Genomic DNA, 19655 nt, shown 5'->3' on the forward strand with positions numbered 1-19655 from the left:
AATACTGTCCTCACCTGTGTTGGAAACCTACCAGTTATTGACAGAGTACCAAGCAGCCTCTTTTATAGAGGGGAGGACTGTCTCCTCAGTAGGTGTGACCTGCTCAATTTGGTCATGTATTCTTGTCATGTTGCCGCTAATCCTTTGACATTGACATTTAAAGCGTTTATGTTGTCTTTTTCTAACATATGTGACAATATATATTCTTTCCATGTGCCCACTTGAATTGTTAAACAGCATCACCTTAGCAGGATTATCCCCACAAAGCAATGAGGATATTTTTATTCTATTTATTAAACAAACAGATACATTTTGGATTTGATCTCAGATGAGATATAATAAAAAGATATGAATTTATCTAACACATTTTAAATGGGTGTAACGTATGGAACACGGACCCCCTTTTGTTATCAGCTCCGGAGAAGCATCAAGGTCAATGGTGTGTTGTTGCAGGACATTAGACACACCATTGATATTGTCCAGTAAAAGAGAGTCATTCAGGTCACAGATTTTAGTTTCACACTGACATTTCTCCACACTAATATTCTATTCATATGATATTCTAGCATTCCTATGATGTTACTTTTTACCAAAACACATTAAAAATGTTTGTCCGCAAATATCACAAAATATTTATCAGACCATTTGTTGTGAGGAAGAGATTTTAAGCTCTGGGACACTCGACTGTAGATGCTTTTATTATATCCACGCATCTGTCACCCACTTGTTTGAATAAAGAAATGCTTTAATTGGTTATAATAACCATCATCATGATTTACTGGAGTATCCCACAGCGGGTACAAGCAGTGGATTTGGAGAAGCATGTAAATGTCACTGGTATACAGTTGCAGATGTCTGAAATAAAATGGAGGCTGAGCGCCATTCCATAAAAGCTGAGGAGGGATTACATATCGCCTTGGAATGGAGTGGATGAACAGTTGCCATCTAGGCTGGGATAAGACCCAAAATAAGTCCCGTGCCAATAAACAACATGTTACGGATGCCATGGCTTTAATAGAACCACAAATAAAACTTTATCTGTGGTTAGTCTAACTTATTTGTTCAAATATGAGGGAAACATCAATGTGAATACTGGAGCTCAGTTTCTCACTTTGATGTTTTTAAATAAGGTGGGTCAAGTGAAGCTGCGTGAGCGCATTTATATTTACCTAACCCCTCTTTCTTCAAAAAAGGAGACAACCTTGAAGCATTTCACCCGGATGACCTCAAAAGGAAGGTGGGCTATTGTGCAAACATATGTTGGACACATGCTATTCTTAAAGGTCAGAGGTCTGCTGTTTTTTTTTTCCCCCCCCCGCCAACTTGAGTGGCATGTGTCCAGGTTGCTATTCATGTAAGGTCCAAGGTCCTCAAAAGTTTTTTTTTTTCAACTTGTTTGAGGGAGGCATTGCACACAAAAACAGCAGATGCTCCAACTTTTTCATCTGAATTACATCAACGCGGTTCATTTTTATGTCACCTCGAATCCACATTTGTGTGCGCGGCCCTTTGCTGGACTGTCTAGCATCTGCTGACAAACTCCACCAGCTGATTCAGAGGGTGTTTTCTGCTCAACGTAAGGCTTCATAGTGTCTTTATTCCAAAGAAAAGTCAGAGATGAATTAATATGTACGCTGATCTTCAGGATGAGATGTCCACGTATGAATGATTGATTTAGATGTGAAAATTTCTCCCAAAGAAAGCCCCCGGTTTGGCTTTCTGTCAGTTGGCTTTTCTGCAGATTTGACTTTTGGAATAAACTGGCAATCATCTAAGTGTATAGCAGTAATATTACATCAAAATAATCGAGCGTTTTTACTGTACTCAAATAGAAGAGGGGCAATGAAAGGACAGAAGAACCTCCAATAATGTAACGGTAACAGCAGAAACAGGATTATTTGAATATGTCTTCCACTCAAAAGCAGCAAGTACCATGTTCTCTATTAGCTGACAAGCAGTCACATGAACAATGACATTTAAGTCTTTATCAAGATGAGAATTATCATTATTTGGAACTGAACTGCATTTGTAAATATGAGATAGTTTGTCAACTGGGCAATTATCTTTTTTTTCTTTTTGAATTGAGACAAGACAGAGACAGCTAGGGGCTGACTGTCCTAACAGGCCCTCTTCTTTGTACGTCCTTGAGTCTGTAGATCGTTAAAGATAAACCTCCACAAGTCCTTGAACTGAAATAAAACATGGCAGACAAGTCCGAAGAGGAGGAGCCTGACAAGGTGTAAAAGGCCACGAGAGACAGGGTATCACGGAGGAAAAGAAGGTGATGCAGGTCTAGTTGTTGGCCCTGGTTTATGTTTTCAGATTAGAGATCAAGAAAAAGAAGATGTCAGCTGTGTTTATTTTAGTTTATAATTTTTCATCTTGTGTTAATAATAAAGGTCATGGTTTTAATTTATTATCATGAGTATGAAAGTTCTTGTGAGCCATAAATACCTTTAATGACAAGCACTGGGTATTTACCAATTATTGTTCAATATTAATACCAGGACTCTGATATTGGCTCCTGAATGATTTTTTTTTTTCCACCCCCAAAAACCCAGATTAAAAACTGTAAAATGGGCCACATGTTGCATTACAAAACCTTTTATTTTTCTAAAGTTTGGAATTTTCGCTCTCAACACAGCTTCCTAACTTGAAAATGTTAACCAAAACATGAATGAACTTAATTTGTCTGGTTCAGCTCTTTAGTATTATGTTTGTGTTTGTTTGTTTGTTTGTTTTCTCAAACAAATTTTAAACATAAAATGAACACAGAACATGGAGATTTGCTCAAGGTACTGAAATATGACATTGAATGACAAAGCATGAAGTATTAAAGATCAATATTCGGTCCTAGAAATGACCTTTATGTACTCAGAAGAGGATCTGTCCTACATTGGAGCAATTATGATGAACAACTTACAAGAGAGAGACGAGAAAATGAAGTCGTTGTTCATTTTGTTTTGCATGTTATAAAAATCCTAATCCTTTGTCATTATGAACAGAGGAAGTTGTCTTTACCTCGGATGCCTTTCCGGCAACTCTCAAGCAGTTGTCTGAACAACAAAGCCTCTAGTCAGCTCTTATAAATATCTTGGCACACAAATGGACAACCAGCTAGAATGGGTGGTAAAAATAGAATCTGTTGTGGAGTCCAACAGCACATGCTTCCAGTTAGTAAATGTTTGATGCCACAAGGGATATTAATTAATACTTCCTGGTTGTAACAATATACAGCCCACAGTGCACAAAAGGTAGTTACTACCACGTCCTGCCAGTTGGGATCTAAAATAATTGGGGCCTTCCTGGCACCCAGCGATACCTCACACTTCAAAGACTACCACGGAACTGAGGACAAGTATTGCAATCAATGTGCCGTTGCACATTTATTCCCTCATTTGTTAAATGTCACAGCATTTTGCTCATAGTTTATGACCATTATTATAAATTTTCCGTCAGATGTTTTTCTGTCATTGTCATATTGAAAAGAAGAAAACAAGAGCTGACAATTTCCAAAGCACGCAGGAACTCTCATATTTAAGATTAAGGCAGTCTGAGCCCGTGTTGATGGATCGGCCTTGTTGGCTGGTCATAAACTTACAGTGCTGTAGGATTCCTATTCATATTATATCATCACCTCTCTGAACATTTAGAGCACCGAGCAATCAAGCCAGCAGGGTGGGAGCAGAAGAGTACCTGAATTCCTGCAATGGCTGGGAGCTTAAAATAAGCCAATATTCATTCCATAATGCCGTTACAAGTGTCACTGACTCACTGTCTACTAACATAACCTGTCAGCAGTTTCCTTTTAACATTCAAAGTGATTTGTGTTCCATCTTTGTTGGTTTTCTGTGGGTGTCCAATGGCACAGTGGTAATAAGACTAGGCCACATGCCCCCATAAATTGCTGAGGGTGTCATTTCACAATATAAATATATATATATATATATATATTTTTTTTTTTTACAGACAATATTGTAAAAGGTTATCCCCTGAAATTGTTACAGCCTGAAACAATTTTGAATGGCCTGTATTTGCCTGGAGGAAGGGTAAAAATAAAAAGCGAGTTCACTGACTACTTCCTTAGGACCCCCCACAGAGGAATGGCCCCCCAGAACTCAGTCAGAGAGGGTCTATTAAAATCCCTGATTTTCTAAAAGATATCTGACTGCAATATATATATATATATATTTGTATTTGTAGCCATAATGTATTTTTCAAGTAACTTACAGAATTGAAACAGTCCAGTTGACAAAGATGCATTGATTAAGCTACTATGACCTGGATGATTGAGAATCTTCTTATCATAGCTTTGTAGAACATAGAACATAGAACATTGAATGACATTCTAGGCCTACTGTATTTGTACCTGGTGTGTGGTTGTTGTTACTGAACTTATGAAGCGGGTTCGAACTAATTTAGTACAACTTGTAGAAAACTAGTTTGTTCCGTCATTGCGGACGGGACACTTTTTTACTGTAACACCGCTCTAAGATTGACGTTGTCAAGGTAACGCCAACAAGCAGCCATTTTATGCCGGAACTTTAATTTTTAAAATACATTTCATACTCAACTCAAATTTAGTACTTAATACTTTACTCAAATTAAATGTGTGATGTGAAAAAGAACATTTGTTGCTGAAAACAGACCGACTTTTGGGTGCTAATATCGCTAACTTTACTGTAGCTATCAAAGATGTGACCGGCGAAGTCAAGAGCTACTTTCTCTCAATGTCACCCATCCACCTTCATTGGGGGTCAGAGGTATATTCATCTAATGTTTATCGCCTTTTTTAGATTAAAAAGCCCTCATGAAGTCCGTAATGTGTCAGTTATTTCTGCTGTGCGGCATTTGAAAGTAATGGTAGTAGTTTTCATTTATGCTAGCTGTACTAGAGCTTTGGGCTGATGATAGTTAGCATTATTTTTCTTTTCATAAATGCACGATTTCTTTCTTTTTTAAACTACAGTCAGTTCCATGAATCATGAGGAAAGAAGATGTTGATATTTTTTGGCAGCTTCAGCAAAGAAGTTACAGTAAGAAAAGGAGGATTTGCCAGATGATAAAATTGAAATATACAGTAATACGTGAGTGTCTTGGTATAGGAATCCTATGTTAGAACTAATAGATGTTCCTTCCTGAGCATCATGACGGCAAGAAACATCACAATGTATCTTTCATGTTAACTTTTTTGCTTTCAGTGCTGAATGAGGGATGGAGACAAAGATTATGATGGAGCAGGGACAACAGGAGACATAGAGGTGAGTGAGAAAATGAGCGAATAATGCCATTAAGACTAAATAATGACAGTTTGAAAAATTCTCCCCATCTCCTTGACGGCTTTAGCCACCCCGACTGTTGACACAGTGGCTCTGGCCTTACCTTTGGTCATTTTTATGGTTAAATACAAGGCTGTGGTGCTTTAATTCATATATGAATATGCTTGTTGTCTTGTAACTTCTTTCAGCGAAAATGAAAACTGCTCATCTTATTAACTTGTATCACAACACTACACTCTCTTGGACCCAAGTAATACACCTGCTAAGTTTAGGTTTCATCAAACAAGACAAATACAACACACACCTGGATAATGGTAAAGGCACACTTTAGAACTGATACCTAAATGTAAATAAATATTGTTTCAATAACAGTACAGTTTACGAAATACATTTCAATAATATAACAGTGGAAGCATATGTAATAGTTCAGTATGGGTAATAATATTACTGCTATGAAATAGCAACTGAAGAAAAGATCTGATCAATCTGATCAAATGAATGAGAATTTAAAATCTGTTAGGAACAGATTATAAACTTTTATAAAAGGAGCACCATGATGATACAGAAGTACCTAAACGCACTTTCGGCATGGCCATGGAGGGTTAACGGACCAAAACGTAGGACTTTGCAATTTTGGAGGATTTTTTCCCGAGGCGGAGCAAGGAATAAGGTAAGACTATTTCATGACTATTTTAGGCTTATATAGTATTAATGTTTTTGCTATATGTGAATACATTAGCTTTTGATTGTTTCTGTTGATATCAGAAGTGGCCGTGTGAGTGCTGTATTTTTTTTATGGGCTTTTGCCTCTCTTTGAGTGCACCTTCACTGTGGTGTTAAGGTAGGTAGTAAGGTAATTGAAGCTGGTTCATAGCAAAATTCACATGGTGGCATTTTGCTCCTATTAATCAGAAATATTTGTGATCATGTTGAATTATACTCAGCTCAACAGTATAGGTCTAGTTGTTTTCAGATGTAATGCAAAAATGTTATAAAATATTCCTTTGATCCACTCATTTTGGAAATCTCTCATGTAAGTCTCAATCTTTTTTTATCCAATTAACGCAAAGACGGAGCAAAAAAAAGGCGACCTGAGGAAGTCCTCGGACACTTCATAACTTCTTTCATGACAACAAAGGTCCCCCATACCCAGCAGGCTCTGCACATGCACTGAATTACTAAAGTGACATCTTTTCAGAGAGAACCATTCCACTACTTCTTGTAGGCATGTACCTACATGGCATTCTTTGATGACATCAGGACTTGTTTGGATGGTGGAGAAAAGAAAAAAACAATGCAAATATTCAATTGAAATGAAAGCTTTCCATGTATTTGAATAGCTAAAAAATGCTGCTAGAAAAAAAAAATTGTTGATGACAATATCTGCTCAATCCATGGAAGCTCCCCTCTGTAATATCACTAAAATGTTTACTCTGTTGGCTGCAAATACCAGAACCAATCGTTTTATGAACGTGATAAGTGTTGACGTGGCTGTGAAATGTGCTATTAAAAAGCATCAGACATTATGTGGCCAGTAATTTATGACTGCACAGATCCTCCTCAATAGTAAGCTGATACAGCAGGATCAAAAGTGGAAAGGCATTTGCAAGTCGAGGCTCGTGTGAAAGAATAAATCAACAAGAAAGACTACAAGTCACGGATGAAACTTCCCTAATATGTTGTACTGTGTAGTATAGTCCTGCTTAATTTATTTTCAACATCCCCTTCTCCATAGCACATTGTGTTATTTGTGTTATTCTGTATGTTTCAGCACTGGTTTGTACTACAACTCATCGTATGTTCTGGAAACCTGTGCCACGAGTTCTGGTATTATGATCATTATGACCCAAACAAAATCTGTGAACGTGCCATTGTGGAGTTCATTACTTCTCATCGATGATATTCTTCCTATAATCCCAAATTTCCAGGAGGCTCATTTGGGAATTGCAGAGTCACTTCCAAAAGGAAAAATAATGCATGCTGTGTTCAAGATTGGAAATATTAATGATTTTTGCCGAGGGTTTCACCAACCCGTGGCCCCCTTTTTGCTCAACTGTGCAGCTTCATGTAATGTAAATGCTGCACTGAGTTCCTTTTTCAGTGCAATCTCAGTTTATAACAAAGGATGACTTCAAAGTTCTGCGCGACATTCAAAGTGTTTATTGAAATGTTACATTGTGAAAGGAATTAAGCAGTTGGTTCATATTATATGAACTTTGTTGATTAGCTTCCTGTGGATATGACCTCTTATTCAGCAGATTCACCCTGCAAAATAAACATACAACATACATCGTTTTGGAGGTACAGACATTTTTTGACATTTACAAATTTGAGGCGAGATGCTTACACATATGTGTAAATCTTGTATGAATGGAAGGACACTAGATAATGCTGATCCCAATTAGAATTTAGTTTACTTTTGTAGTTTTGACCCAGAGTAGCAGGACAAACATAGTTACCTTTCCAGCGTCACGGCTCTTGGCTCTCAGCTTGTTGACCTGGGACTCAGCAATGTCAGCACGTTCCTGAGCCTCCTCCAGCTCATGCTGGACCTTCCTGAGCCTGGACATGTGAGTGTTGGCCTGCTCCTCCTGTGGAGAATTTAGAGTTGTTTTAATTTCAAGACATTAATGTGATTTTGTGATGAATACAACTTCATCTGATTTGTCAGAATCATGTAGTGGACTTACAGCCTCCTCAGCCTGTCTCTTGTAGGCCTTGACTTTGAGCTGCAGTTTATCCACCAGACCCTGCAGTCTGTTGACATTCTTCTTGTCCTCCTCAGTCTGCCAAAATGCAGTATTGTTTTAGATGGCATGTGGATGCTGCTATGATTGTTTTTAGTGAAATGAAACCTACCTGGTAGGTGAGCTCCTTCACTCTCCGCTCATATTTGCGGACTCCTTTAACAGCATCAGCTCCACGCCTCTGCTCTCCTTCAACTTCAGATTCCAGCTCCCGCACCTGTGATGACAATCAACGTTGTAGTGTTGAGAAAGAAATGGGTGGTTTATTAATTGTGAATGACGTGTGATTTTCACACTGCTCTCCGAGCATTTCTATGTAGTTCGTACCCTGGACTCCAGCTTCTGGAGCTGCTTCTTGCCACCCTTCATGGCGAGACTCTCAGCCTCATCCAGACGGTGCTGCAGGTCCTTGACGGTGACCTCCAGGTTCTTCTTCATCCTCTCCAGGTGAGCGCTGGTGTCCTGTTCCTTCTTCAGCTCCTCAGCCATCATGGCTGCCTGAAATTATGAAAGATCAAGAATCAAGTGAGATTTTTAATATATTTACTATAATCACAAAATAGTCATTGTGAACCATTTAGAAAATAGCAAGTGTAGAGCTGAAAACTCACATCAGTGATAGCCTTCTTGGCTTTCTCCTCAGCATTTCTTGCTTCCTGAACAGCATCGTCCACTTCACCCTGGACCTGGACAAGGTCTGACTCCAGCTTCTTCTTGGTGTTTATGAGACTGGTATTCTGAATGATAAAAATTCAATATAGATTTATTTGTAATTAAAGAAGGTATTCTGCATGAATTATTTGTTAAATTACTGAATATGAACCTGAGAGTGAAGCAGTCCAACACGCTCGCTAGCATCAACCAGCTCCTGCTCAGCCACTTTGCGGCCTCTCTCAGTCTGCTCCAGAGCGGCTCTCAGCTCCTCGATTTCTGCCAGCATCAGGCCATTTCTGCGCTCCACCATGGCAACCTGCTCCTTCATGTCTTCTTGTCCTCTGAGAGCATCATCAAGGTGAAGTTGGGCATCCTGAAAAAGTAAAGTGTTCTGTTAACTTTCTATATTCCATATACTTTCTTAATTCATTGGTCCAACAAACTTCACCTTGAGCTGTCCCTGGACATTCCTCAGTTGTTTCTGGGCCTCAGCAGCCTGCCTGTTGGCGTGGCTCAGCTGAATCTCCATCTCGTTCAGGTCTCCCTCCATCTTCTTCTTGACTCTCAGGGCGTCATTCCTGCTCCTGACCTCAGCATCAAGAGTGCTCTGCATGGAGTCAATCACTCTCTGGCTGTTCCTCTTGATCTGCTCCATCTCCTCATCTTTCTCTGCCAGCTTCCTGTCGACCTCACCCTTGATCTGGTTGAGCTCAAGCTGAACACGAAGAATCTTGGCCTCCTCGTGCTCCAGTGTACCCTAGAGAAAAACATAAGGTTTTCGCCAACCTATATTTAAATAATTCAACTGAAAAACAGAGTCATGTTAGATTTATGAATTTACTTCGGCTTCCTCCAGTGCAGACTGAATCTCGGACTTCTCTGTCTCCACGGTCTTCTTGGCCTTCTCCAGTTCATGGATACTCTTTCCGGTTTCACCAATCTGTTCAGTCAGGTCTGAGATCTCCTCTGTAGAGGGACAGGCGACAAGATTATTTTTAGCTGAGTCTTTTAATTAGGTGTACAACTATGTTTTTTTTGTGTCAACTAAAGCACTGGATCCAGATTTTAATAGGAGCTCTGGAAAATAGTAGCATGGTTACTTAAACATGGTGGATTGACTCACGCTGGAGGTTCTTGTTCTCTCTCTTCATGGTCTCCAGCTGATCCAGAGCCTCCTCATAAGAGTTCTTCATCTTGAACAGTTCAGTGCTGAGAGAGCGAGCCTCCTTCTGGGCTCCTTCCAGCTCAGCCTGGCCCTCCTCATACTTCTGTTTCCATTCTGCCAGGACCTTAAAATATATAGATGAACAACAATTATAACAGGATATTCAGTAGATTTGAGTTTTATTCAGGGAAATTTGATTGTGATTTCATGTCACCTTATCAAAGTTCCTCTGCTTCTTGTCAAGGTTAGCAGCCAGAGCATTTGCTCTCTCCACATCAATCATGAGGTCCTCCACCTCACCCTGCAGCCTCTGCTTGGTCTTCTCCAAAGAGGCGCACTTGGAGTTCACAGCCTCAATGGACTCCTCTGCGTCCTGGAGACGCTGGGCAAGCTTTTTCCTGTAGTGAAGAGGAAGATGTTAAAATGATACCTTAAAAAGCAAGCAGTTGAAATGGATTTAAACTCAGAAAGACAGAGACGTACTTGGCCTCCTCCAGCTCCTCGGTGCGCTGGATAGCATCAGTCTCATATTTGGTTCTCCATTGAGCCACCTCACTGTTGGCCTTGGACATTCCTCTCTGGAGCTCAGCTTTAGCCTCCTGCTCCTCCTCAAACTGTTCTCTGAGCAGGTCACAGTCATGGCGGGCCGACTGAACAGCATGGGCCAGGGCATTTTTGGCCTGGACAGATAAATCATGTCAAGTTCTAATCATTTAAATCTAGTTAATTGTCTTTTACTAATTAGCTCTTTTGGTCTTTGTTCCTGACCTTTTCTAAATCATATTAAACACCAATTTGCATTTCATTTAGGGCCATTGTCCTTGACAAAATGTTATTATCAGAGAGCAAGAATTGAGCATAATTTCTGCCTGTAAATTTAAGAAGAACCTGCTGATGAGATGTAGTAAAGCATTGTACCTTCACTTCCTCCTCAACATGTCTCTTCAGTTCCTCAATCTGCTGGGTGAAGGCCTGTTTGCCTCTTGTGAGCTGGGAAACCAGAGCTTCTTTCTCCTCAATCTGTCGGGAGAACTCACCTAAACATAAAAGGGAATGGATTTTTTTTTTTTTTAATCAAGGACACGCTATCACAGACCTCACAAAACAGAGTTTTGGCCATAACTTTTGAATACAGAGGCTGAAAATAGTTTCACACAATTTCAGAAAAGCGTAAAATAATGAAGCGGCTCCAAGGTCACTGTCGGTGTCACAAAATAATGTTCAAAAACACAGTGCCCGTGCGTAATGCCATCTTAATAACATGTGGAAGGGAATTAGAAGTTCCATTTAGTCAAAAGGAACTTATGATTAAATTTGAGTCATATTTGATATCTTCATAGAGTGTAAAGAAAACAGAATTTCAGCAGTAAGACATAGGGCAAACATGTGTAAAACTGCACTGGTTGGTGGAGGCATACAATGGCAAAGTGTTCATTCCAATAGAACACATGAACTGATGACTTAAAATTTGAAGTATCAGGTTTGTTAAAACAAGGTTGCGTATTTGATATCTGACAGGCTCAATTGCAATATAAGTGCATGCCCCTCCCTAATTACAACACAGCTGAGGTGCTCTTGAACCGGGTGACCTCCAAGTATAAATTTGTGTGTGATTAGAGAGTATCTGCAAAAAAGAGCCCTGTCTTAACTTAAACCTCCCTGAATAAAAGATGGAAACTGAGATAACATGAAATAGAACAATTTCCGCCCCTATATAGTGGCATTCATTTGGGTCACTCACCATTCTCGGTCTGCAGTCTTGCCTTCTGTGCATTAATGTCATTCAACTGACGAACGTTCTCATCATTTTTAGCTTTGAGCTCACTCAGCTGGTCTTCAATAGTTCTGCAAAGCTTTTCCAAGTTGCCCTTTTACCAAAAAAAAACACAATGTATTTCAAATCAAACTCAGCATTACAACGCAGAGGGGTAAGAATATCACCAGTAATTAACTTTTGACAACATTCCTGTTGAAAAAAGGAAATCTGTCCCTTGAAACAATCCACTCACCTTTGCTTTAGCGACAGCCTCCATGTTGCTGGAGAGGTCATCAATCTCCATCTTGTACTCGCTCTTCTCCTTCTCCAACTTCTGTTTGACGCGCTGGAGGTTGTCAATCTGCTCACCCAGCTCTGCAACACTGTCGGCCTGCTTCTTGCGGAGAGCGGCTGAGGTGGCTTCATGCTGCAGGGTTGATTCTTCAAGGTCGCGACGCAGCTTCTGGAACTCGGCCTCACGCTTCTTGTTCATCTCAATCTGAGCGGCTGTTGCTCCACCAGCCTCCTCGAGCCTCTCACTGATCTCCTCAAGCTCCCTGGAGAGGTCAGCCCTCTGCTTCTCCACCTTTGCCCTAGCAGCCCTCTCAGCCTCAATCTCTTCCTCCAGCTCCTCAATACGAGCCTGCGATTGATGATAGTGTTGTCAAAAAGGTGCAGTTTTCATTTACTAAGTCTTAAAATATATATATGCTGTCTACGGTGTGTTACCTGGAGTTCCTTGATCTTCTTCTGGAGCTGAGCACCCAGAGACTGTTCATCCTCAATCTTGCTCAGGAGCTGGCTAATCTCAAAGTCCTTCCTTTATGGAGAGAGTAAAATCATAGTTGCAATTGATGTTGGGGTTCAGTATGTAAAATTCTGGGCAATAATTACTGAAGCATATAAAATCTTATTTGTTGCAAAATGTGAACAGAAGTAAAAATCCCTTACTTCTTGATTTTCTCGTCAGATTGCTGCTTGTCATTCTCCAGATCCATGATGGATTCCTGGGCCAATTTCAGATCTCCCTCAAGCTTTCTCTTGGCTCTCTCAAGGTCCATACGGAGCTTCTTCTCTTGCTCCAGTGATCCCTCAAGCTTTTAAGAAAACATTATGGTCACATAAATTGTTATTGTATGTAGATGTAATAGAGTATGATTTCAAATACACAAGCTATGAACCCAAACTCATGATCAAAAGCTATGGTTTTCCTCACATCATCCACTTGCTGCTCCAGCTTTGTCTTGGCCTTGGTCAGAGTGTTGACTTTGTCTTCCTCTGCCTGGAGATCATCCAGTGTTTGCTGGTGGGCCTCTTGGAGGGCTTTCTTCTCCTTGGTCAGTTTGGCAATAGACTCATCTTGAGATGCCATCTCCTCTGTCAGGTTTTTCACCTGAAGTATTGAAAAAAGTTGTTGAAATGAAGTTAAAACATGTCCATATCTTTATAAAAGAGAATTCATATATGGAACTCATAAATGGAACCTTGTTTTCAGTGGCATGTTTCTCCTTCTCCACTTTAGCCAAGGTGAGCTCCAAGTCATCAATGTCTTTCTTCAGCTCAGAGCATTCATCCTCCAGCTTCCTCTTCTTGGCAGTCAGCTCGGCGTTGATTTCCTCTTCATCCTCCAGTCTCTCAGTTGTTTCTTTGAGTTTGGCCTCGAGCTGGATCTTGCTCTTAATGAGCCCTTCACACCTTTCCTCAGCATCTGAGAGGTTCTCAACTTCCTACATCATGTGTAGAGTATCAAAAATATGTTGTATGTAAAATAAATCATACGGGCTGTTTTGAAAAACAAATAATGTTAAGTCGTGAAACCCGTCAGCACAATAATAAATTACATGACAGTATTACTTTTTCTTTTGTTTAAATTCTAATCCACACAGAATATCCAATTTACTTCTGTACTTTACTCACAGCTGCTACTTGAAGTTGCAGGTCATTCTTTTCTTGCAGCAGGGAAACCATTTTCTCCTCCAGTTCCTTCTTCTTGGCCAGGGCAGCAGCAAGGTCTGATTGCATCTTATCATAGTTTTCCTTCATCTGTGACAGCTCTTTCTCAGTCTCAGCACTCTTCAGAAGAGGCTTGATCTTGAAGTAAAGTTTCAGCCATGGCCAGTTTTTGACATTCATGAATGAACGGATATTGTACTGGATGGTGAAGATAGATTCTCTATTAAAACAAACAAAAGAAACCCCAAACATTTCCCTTGGATAGTGATATCATTTTGTGGATTTAAAGTTTTTTTTGTTAGACCTCAAAGGTTTCATCTATTTTAGATTTGTTTCATTTGAAAGTTCTGTTCAATGTAATTAAATTCTCACCTCCTCTCCATCATCTTAACAAACTCTTTCCTCATGAGGTATGCTCTGCAGAGAGCTTGAGTCATGGTCACCAGCTCAGCAAGTTTCTCATCTCTCATCTCCTCCAGGGTACCCAGCAGACCAGCCTTGAAGAACACCTGTGTAGTGAAGATATGACCTTTTTAAGCCCACGTAGCTGCAACAGAGCAAACCAAGTGTGATGCAGTCTACAAGGACATACCTTTGTGTGCCCAAACTTGTACTGAGTGTGATCCACATCAATGGAGCCCAGCAGCTTCTCTGCTGCTTTCTTGTTGTCAATGAACTGTCCCTCTGGGATGACACTGGCATTCAGTACTTTGTATCTACAAGGATAAGTTTATGAACTCAGATTATTTGTGAAAGTCAACTGAGATTACAGAAATTTCTGCAGAGTCAAGCTCTTAAATATCATTATTTAATGAAAAATCAGCCACCTCTGCTTGAAGTCACCGTAGAGGATTCTGCTGGGGAAACCCTTTCTGCAGATTCTGATGCCTTCCAGCACACCGTTACATCTCAGCTGATGGATGACCAAGAAGTTCTCCATGAGACCTGCACATTTCACAAAATAGTTAGTGCCATCCCAGTTCATAGAACCTCTTTCAGTGGTTACATTTGATGATATACAACACTCTGAAGCACCAAACCTGGGGTCTTTGTTTCATTAGGAATCAGGCATCGGACAAAGTGAGGGTGAGTGCTCCTCAAGTTTGTCATCAGCTTGCCCAAGTTCTCCTGTAGATCAGCAAGAAAAAAAGATAAATGGTCAACAATATTTTAAGATCAGGATTGTGTGATTTTTTTTTTTAAAAAGAAATATTGAACAATACATACTCTGAAAAGAGCAGACACCGTCTGGAAGGAACCACCCTTTTTCTTGCCACCTCCCTTCTTAGCACCAGCCTCTATATTTCAAAACAGCATTTTATCAACAGGACAGACTGTGTGTGTGTATCTATTAGAAAAATTAATGTTAATCAACTGTTCTGTTCAGTACAATTAGAGGCAGAAAATAGGTATGAGAACTGGGCAAAACTTTGGGTGTTTCTGCAAGTGTAAATATTTGCTGGCAGTTTTCAATTTTTTTTTGGAGTATACCATTCATATCATATCACTGTGTTCACTTGTATTTGTTACCCTCAGCTGAAGCATGGGCTACATATAGAAAGCACAGCAATTTGTTTGAAGACTTCTGGTAGAGCTGGACGACGGAGTCATTCAGGGGGTCCTTGTTCTTGTCCAGCCAGCCAGTGATGTTGTAGTCCACTGTTCCAGCATAGTGGACCAGGGAGAAGTGAGCCTCAGCCTTGCCCTTTGCAGGCTTCGGCTTCTCAAAGGCCTTGGTCTTGCCAAGATGCTGATCGTGCAGCTTGTTCTTGAAAGTAGTATCAGAGGCCTTGGGGAACATGCACTCCTCTTCAAGGATGGAGAAGATGCCCATTGGCTGGGGGTAAATTATAACATATCACATATTATCAAGTGTTTCGCAAATACCCAGACAGCAGGAATTATTACTGACCAACAGATTCATCTTACCTTCTCAATAAGCTCAATGCAGGCAGCCAAGTCCATACCGAAGTCAATGAACTCCCATTCAATGCCCTCTTTCTTGTACTCCTCTTGCTCCAGGACGAACATGTGGTGGTTGAAGAACTGTTGCAGTTTCTCATTGGTGAAGTTGATGCAGAGCTGCTCCAAGCTGTTGAACTGTAATTAGGTAAATTTTTCTCAACACTATTGCAAAATCCTGGTCATAATCTGCTGCAATGTTAATCAAATTACTCACATCAAAGATCTCAAATCCAGCAATATCCAACACTCCAATGAAGAACTGTCTTGGCTGCTTAGTGTCCAACATCTCATTGATACGGATGACCATCCACAAGAACATTTTCTCATAGACAGACTTGCACAGAGCCGAGACAGAGTTGTTGACCTAGAAATACAGTTATATTATTTATCAAACTATTCAGAAGAATCTCTTTCAGTCTTGATATTTAAATTGTCTCATTCATTCACTTTTAAGATTTTTTATTCATTACCTGTGGGACAGTCTGACCTTTGGTCACAAATTCATTTCCGACTTTGACTCTTGGGTAGCAAAGAGCTTTCAGCATATCAGCTGAATTCAGGCCCAAGAGGTAGGCAATTTTATCAGCCACTGAAAGATAGAGACATTACGAGAAAGAAAATATTAACCCATGTAATGATTTAGACTCAAGAAATCTCACAAAATTTAATCAAGCAATTACCCTCAGTGCCATCAGGTTCAGCCTGCTCCTCGCGCTGCTTCTGCTTGAATTTCATGTTGCCGTGATGCATCACAGCACCAGTGAGCTTGTAGATGTTAATCTTTTCATCAGCAGTGAAGCCCAGGATGTCAATAGCAGTCTGAATTACAAAGGAAAGAAATGTAGTCTCATGAATTTCAATTTAACATTACACATATAAATCATTTGAACAGTGACATTTTCCCTTACGTCAGTTGCAATGAACTCCTCCACGTCATTGATACTCTTGACAGTGATTTCACCCTGACTGATCATTGGGTAGTCATAGGGGTTGGTGGTGATCAGGAGAGCCTCTGGAAGGAAATAGAGGAAAAACACAAGTCAATGTCTGTACTAATTTTGGTCCTATTCTATATTTATTTTGATGTAACACACCCAGAAGCTCAGGCTTGTGGCCAGTCATCAGCTGGTAGAAGATATGGTAGCTCCTCTCAGCAGACAACTGGAAGGTCACACGGGACTTCTCCAGCAGATCTAACAATAATTCATTGAAGAGTATCACATTATGTCAGAACATCTCAAGCCCGGTGTTGCAAAAATTGTACATTTGTTGACTCAGTGATTTTAATGTTATCTGTTGTTTTTGTTGTATGCATAAGGTATGGTTGGTTGGCACTGGAGTAATTTCTTAAACATGCCACTTTTCATACCAAATCTACATTTAATGTAAATGCAGCCATGTGCATTTTTTTTTTTCGTCACTTGAAATGCCAGATGTTTCATTTTATGTCAACCCCATTTTTCAGGTTTGGGAAAGTTTTGCCACCTCTTGCGTTGAATTGTAGATGAAGCACAGTGTGAATGAGTATTGTAACTCACATGTTTCAATATCAGCTGAAGCCAGTTTGCCACTAGAGCCAAAGTGGATCCTAATGAATTTACCCTAGAAAGTCAGATCATTATTATCATCATATTCTGTAAGAGGACACTAAGAGAAGACTAAGAATGTGATGGAAGTGACCACTTACAAAACGAGAGGAGTTGTCATTCCTCACAGTCTTGGCATTACCATAGGCCTCCAGCAGAGGGTTGGCTGCAATGATCTGATCCTCAAGGGAGCCCTGCATCCAGAGATTGCAGCTGAGCTGCGCTGAACAAATTAACCCTAAATAGAGATATCCTAAACAACATATTTTACCTGCATTTTGCCTGGTGTTTGTTCCTTTTTAGCTCCAATTGCTGCAATTGTTGCAAAGTACTGGATGACACGCTTGGTGTTGACAGTCTTTCCTGCACCGGATTCTCCTCTGTGGTATTGGAGAAACAAAGTCAAGACTGTACTTCAATTCCAGTGCATTAAGAGTTAGCATGATGGCGTGTGTGTCACTCACGTGATCAGGACAGACTGGTTCTCACGATCTGAAATGCAAACGTGCATACATTTATTTCTATCATTCCATCAATAAGGTCATGTTCAAGTTAAATTTTAACACATTTTCACAGTCATTTTTTTTTAATCCTACCTGTGAGCATGAACTGGTAGGCATTGTCAGAGATGGAGAAGATGTGGGGTGGAGCCTCAATCCTCTTCTTGCCTCTGTAGGCATTAACAACCTTAGCGTCGTACACAGGAAGCCACTTGTAGGGGTTCACAACGACGCAGAACAACCCAGAGTAGGTCTGTCATGGCACATCATAAACATTTCCCATTTTTGTATGCACACCTGAGTAATAGTTACATGATGAATACACTGAATAAAAACTTACGTAGATCATCCATGATGCATAACGCTCTTTGAGGTTAAACAGTACAGATGGCTCATTGAGGTGGGTCATCATGGCCATGTCCTCCATCTTATCAAACTTTGGAGGATTCCTGGGATGAATGTCATCTTCTTTTACTGTGACAGTCTAAATGGAAAATTGAGTTAGTTTACTTTGTCAAAACAACACATGAATTGTTGACATTTGAATGTCAGCAACAAGTGAATTCCTGCAAAGTATTGAAAATTAACAATAACTCACCCACCTTACCATCATCTGTTTCAACTGTGGCTTTGCCACCCTCTCTCTTTGTAAGTTTACCCTTGACGTACATCTCATCAGGATGAATCACAAAGAAGGCAGTTTTGGCATCAAATGGGGCAGTCTGAGCCTCAATCCTCTCCTTCTCTGGTTTTCGGAGGTAAATGGCCGCAGGGCCATAGGCCTCCATCTCCGCATCAGTGCTCATGGTTGCACTTTAATGGCGACTGCAAACAGAGAATAGAATTTGTAACTTTTTTTTTCAGTTTTTGTAGTTGAATAAATGTAATCATTTTTAAATGAAATAATTTACCTCAGCCAATGCAAACAAAATATTCCCGGTTCCTTTTGTTCGTCAAGGTGCTGCAAAACAAAGTTTTTACTCAATATTGTGTTGTGTTGAATTGTATTTATTTATTTACTAGTAATTATAACTGAAAAATGTTTTACGGAAAGAAACTGTATTAACTGGCCTAAATTAAGCAATTTAAATCCAAAGTATATTGATATTAAACCATGCTTATTGTAAAAAATTAGGACATGCATGCTAATAGTTGAATACACTCACCTGAGTCAGATGCCTGTCAGTTAAGGCAGAAGTCCAGGGCTTCTGCTTATATACACAACAAGCCTGCCTCCTCAGCAGCCACCCTGCTCAATTTGGTCAGGAACACTTGCCAGAAAGTGATCTTTACAGTGTGAATATTCTCAGGCGCTTCAAGCTATTTTCTGCATATAAAACCAATTTTTAACACTGAAGTTATATTCCAATGAAAATATCTTTGTGTTTTGTATTGTTATGAAAATTAACAATGTATAATCTTATATGGATTTTAGTGAGTTATCAGTCTTTACTAAAGTAAACCGAGAGTGAATTTGAATTGTCTATGAATGTTTTAAATGAATCATATATATGTATGTATGTATATATACATACAAACATATGTATGATTCATGCTATATTAACATCCACATTTTTTTCAAGAATAAGTAAATAAAAACTGTCCTCTAAGAGGTATAACTACATATAGCATTTTATTTTATTTTTTTAATTATTAGAATAGTGCATTGTACAGATTGAAATATCACTGTCAGTAACAGATGGAAGTATGATTTACTTGATGGTTTTGGAACTCGATTGCTCTTAAATAAATACAAGTAAACCAGTAAGGTTTACAGCATATCCAATGATGAATTGCTTAAGTGCACTGCATCTTTAGTGGGCTATCATGTCCAATAAATCCAGAGACAGAAATTTCAAGTCGACACGTTTTATGAAAGGCACATGTGGCCTATTAAGTCTGGTATCACAGCGAGTAATTATTTTAAAATTTGAGAAGTATTAAAATGTCATTGGTGTATCATTGCAGGACGTACAAATCTCAAATATCTTCAACAAAATTCAGACGGATGTTCTTTCCATTAATGCTGAACAGGTGTTACATGTCTCCT

The 19655-nt window shown here is 39.7% G+C and overlaps 2 protein-coding genes across 2 annotated transcripts in view; one reads left to right on the top strand and one right to left on the bottom strand.

Moving 5' to 3' along the window:
* Window positions 1-4541: 4541 nt before the first annotated feature.
* The window catches only part of xab2 (XPA binding protein 2), a 59001-nt gene continuing 43887 nt past the window's right edge, over window positions 4542-19655 (top strand). The window contains exons 1-2 of the mRNA XM_086186017.1: window positions 4542-4763; window positions 5202-5261. The gene's annotated coding sequence lies outside the window, so the exon portion shown is untranslated. The remainder of the gene's footprint in view (window positions 4764-5201; window positions 5262-19655) is intronic.
* LOC147244801 (myosin heavy chain, fast skeletal muscle-like) lies at window positions 7527-18411 on the bottom strand. The gene is made up of 39 exons (XM_086185173.1): window positions 18208-18411; window positions 17946-18089; window positions 17702-17858; window positions 17570-17597; window positions 17377-17485; window positions 17207-17299; window positions 17058-17121; window positions 16614-16712; window positions 16428-16531; window positions 16200-16338; window positions 15990-16108; window positions 15734-15883; window positions 15484-15654; window positions 15085-15391; window positions 14782-14852; window positions 14595-14682; window positions 14382-14499; window positions 14147-14270; window positions 13927-14063; window positions 13519-13774; window positions 13086-13328; window positions 12818-12994; window positions 12553-12698; window positions 12331-12421; window positions 11855-12244; window positions 11587-11713; window positions 10764-10882; window positions 10329-10525; window positions 10060-10243; window positions 9804-9969; window positions 9522-9646; window positions 9129-9437; window positions 8850-9053; window positions 8638-8763; window positions 8354-8524; window positions 8139-8243; window positions 7970-8065; window positions 7739-7870; window positions 7527-7544 (listed from the first exon to the last, which is right to left on the bottom strand). The coding sequence occupies exons 1-39, from the start codon at window positions 18409-18411 to the stop codon at window positions 7527-7529; spliced, it is 5808 nt and encodes a 1935-aa protein (XP_086041299.1).

This window comes from Aulostomus chinensis, chromosome 18 (assembly GCF_037954235.1).
Source record: "Aulostomus chinensis isolate RoL2024-O1b breed Wild chromosome 18, RoL_Achi_v1.0, whole genome shotgun sequence".
Lineage (NCBI taxonomy): Eukaryota > Metazoa > Chordata > Actinopteri > Syngnathiformes > Aulostomidae > Aulostomus > Aulostomus chinensis.

Coding starts and splice junctions, on each gene's coding strand:
- LOC147244801 (XM_086185173.1), bottom strand. CDS start 18,411: ATGAGCACTGATGCGGAGATGGAGGCCTATGGCCCTGCGGCCATTTAC. Junction 17,300..17,376: donor AAACACCAGGCAAAATGCAG/GTAAAATATGTT, acceptor CTCTGGATGCAG/GGCTCCCTTGAGGATCAGAT. Junction 10,244..10,328: donor GAGGAGCTGGAGGAGGCCAA/GTACGTCTCTGT, acceptor TCTTCACTACAG/GAAAAAGCTTGCCCAGCGTC.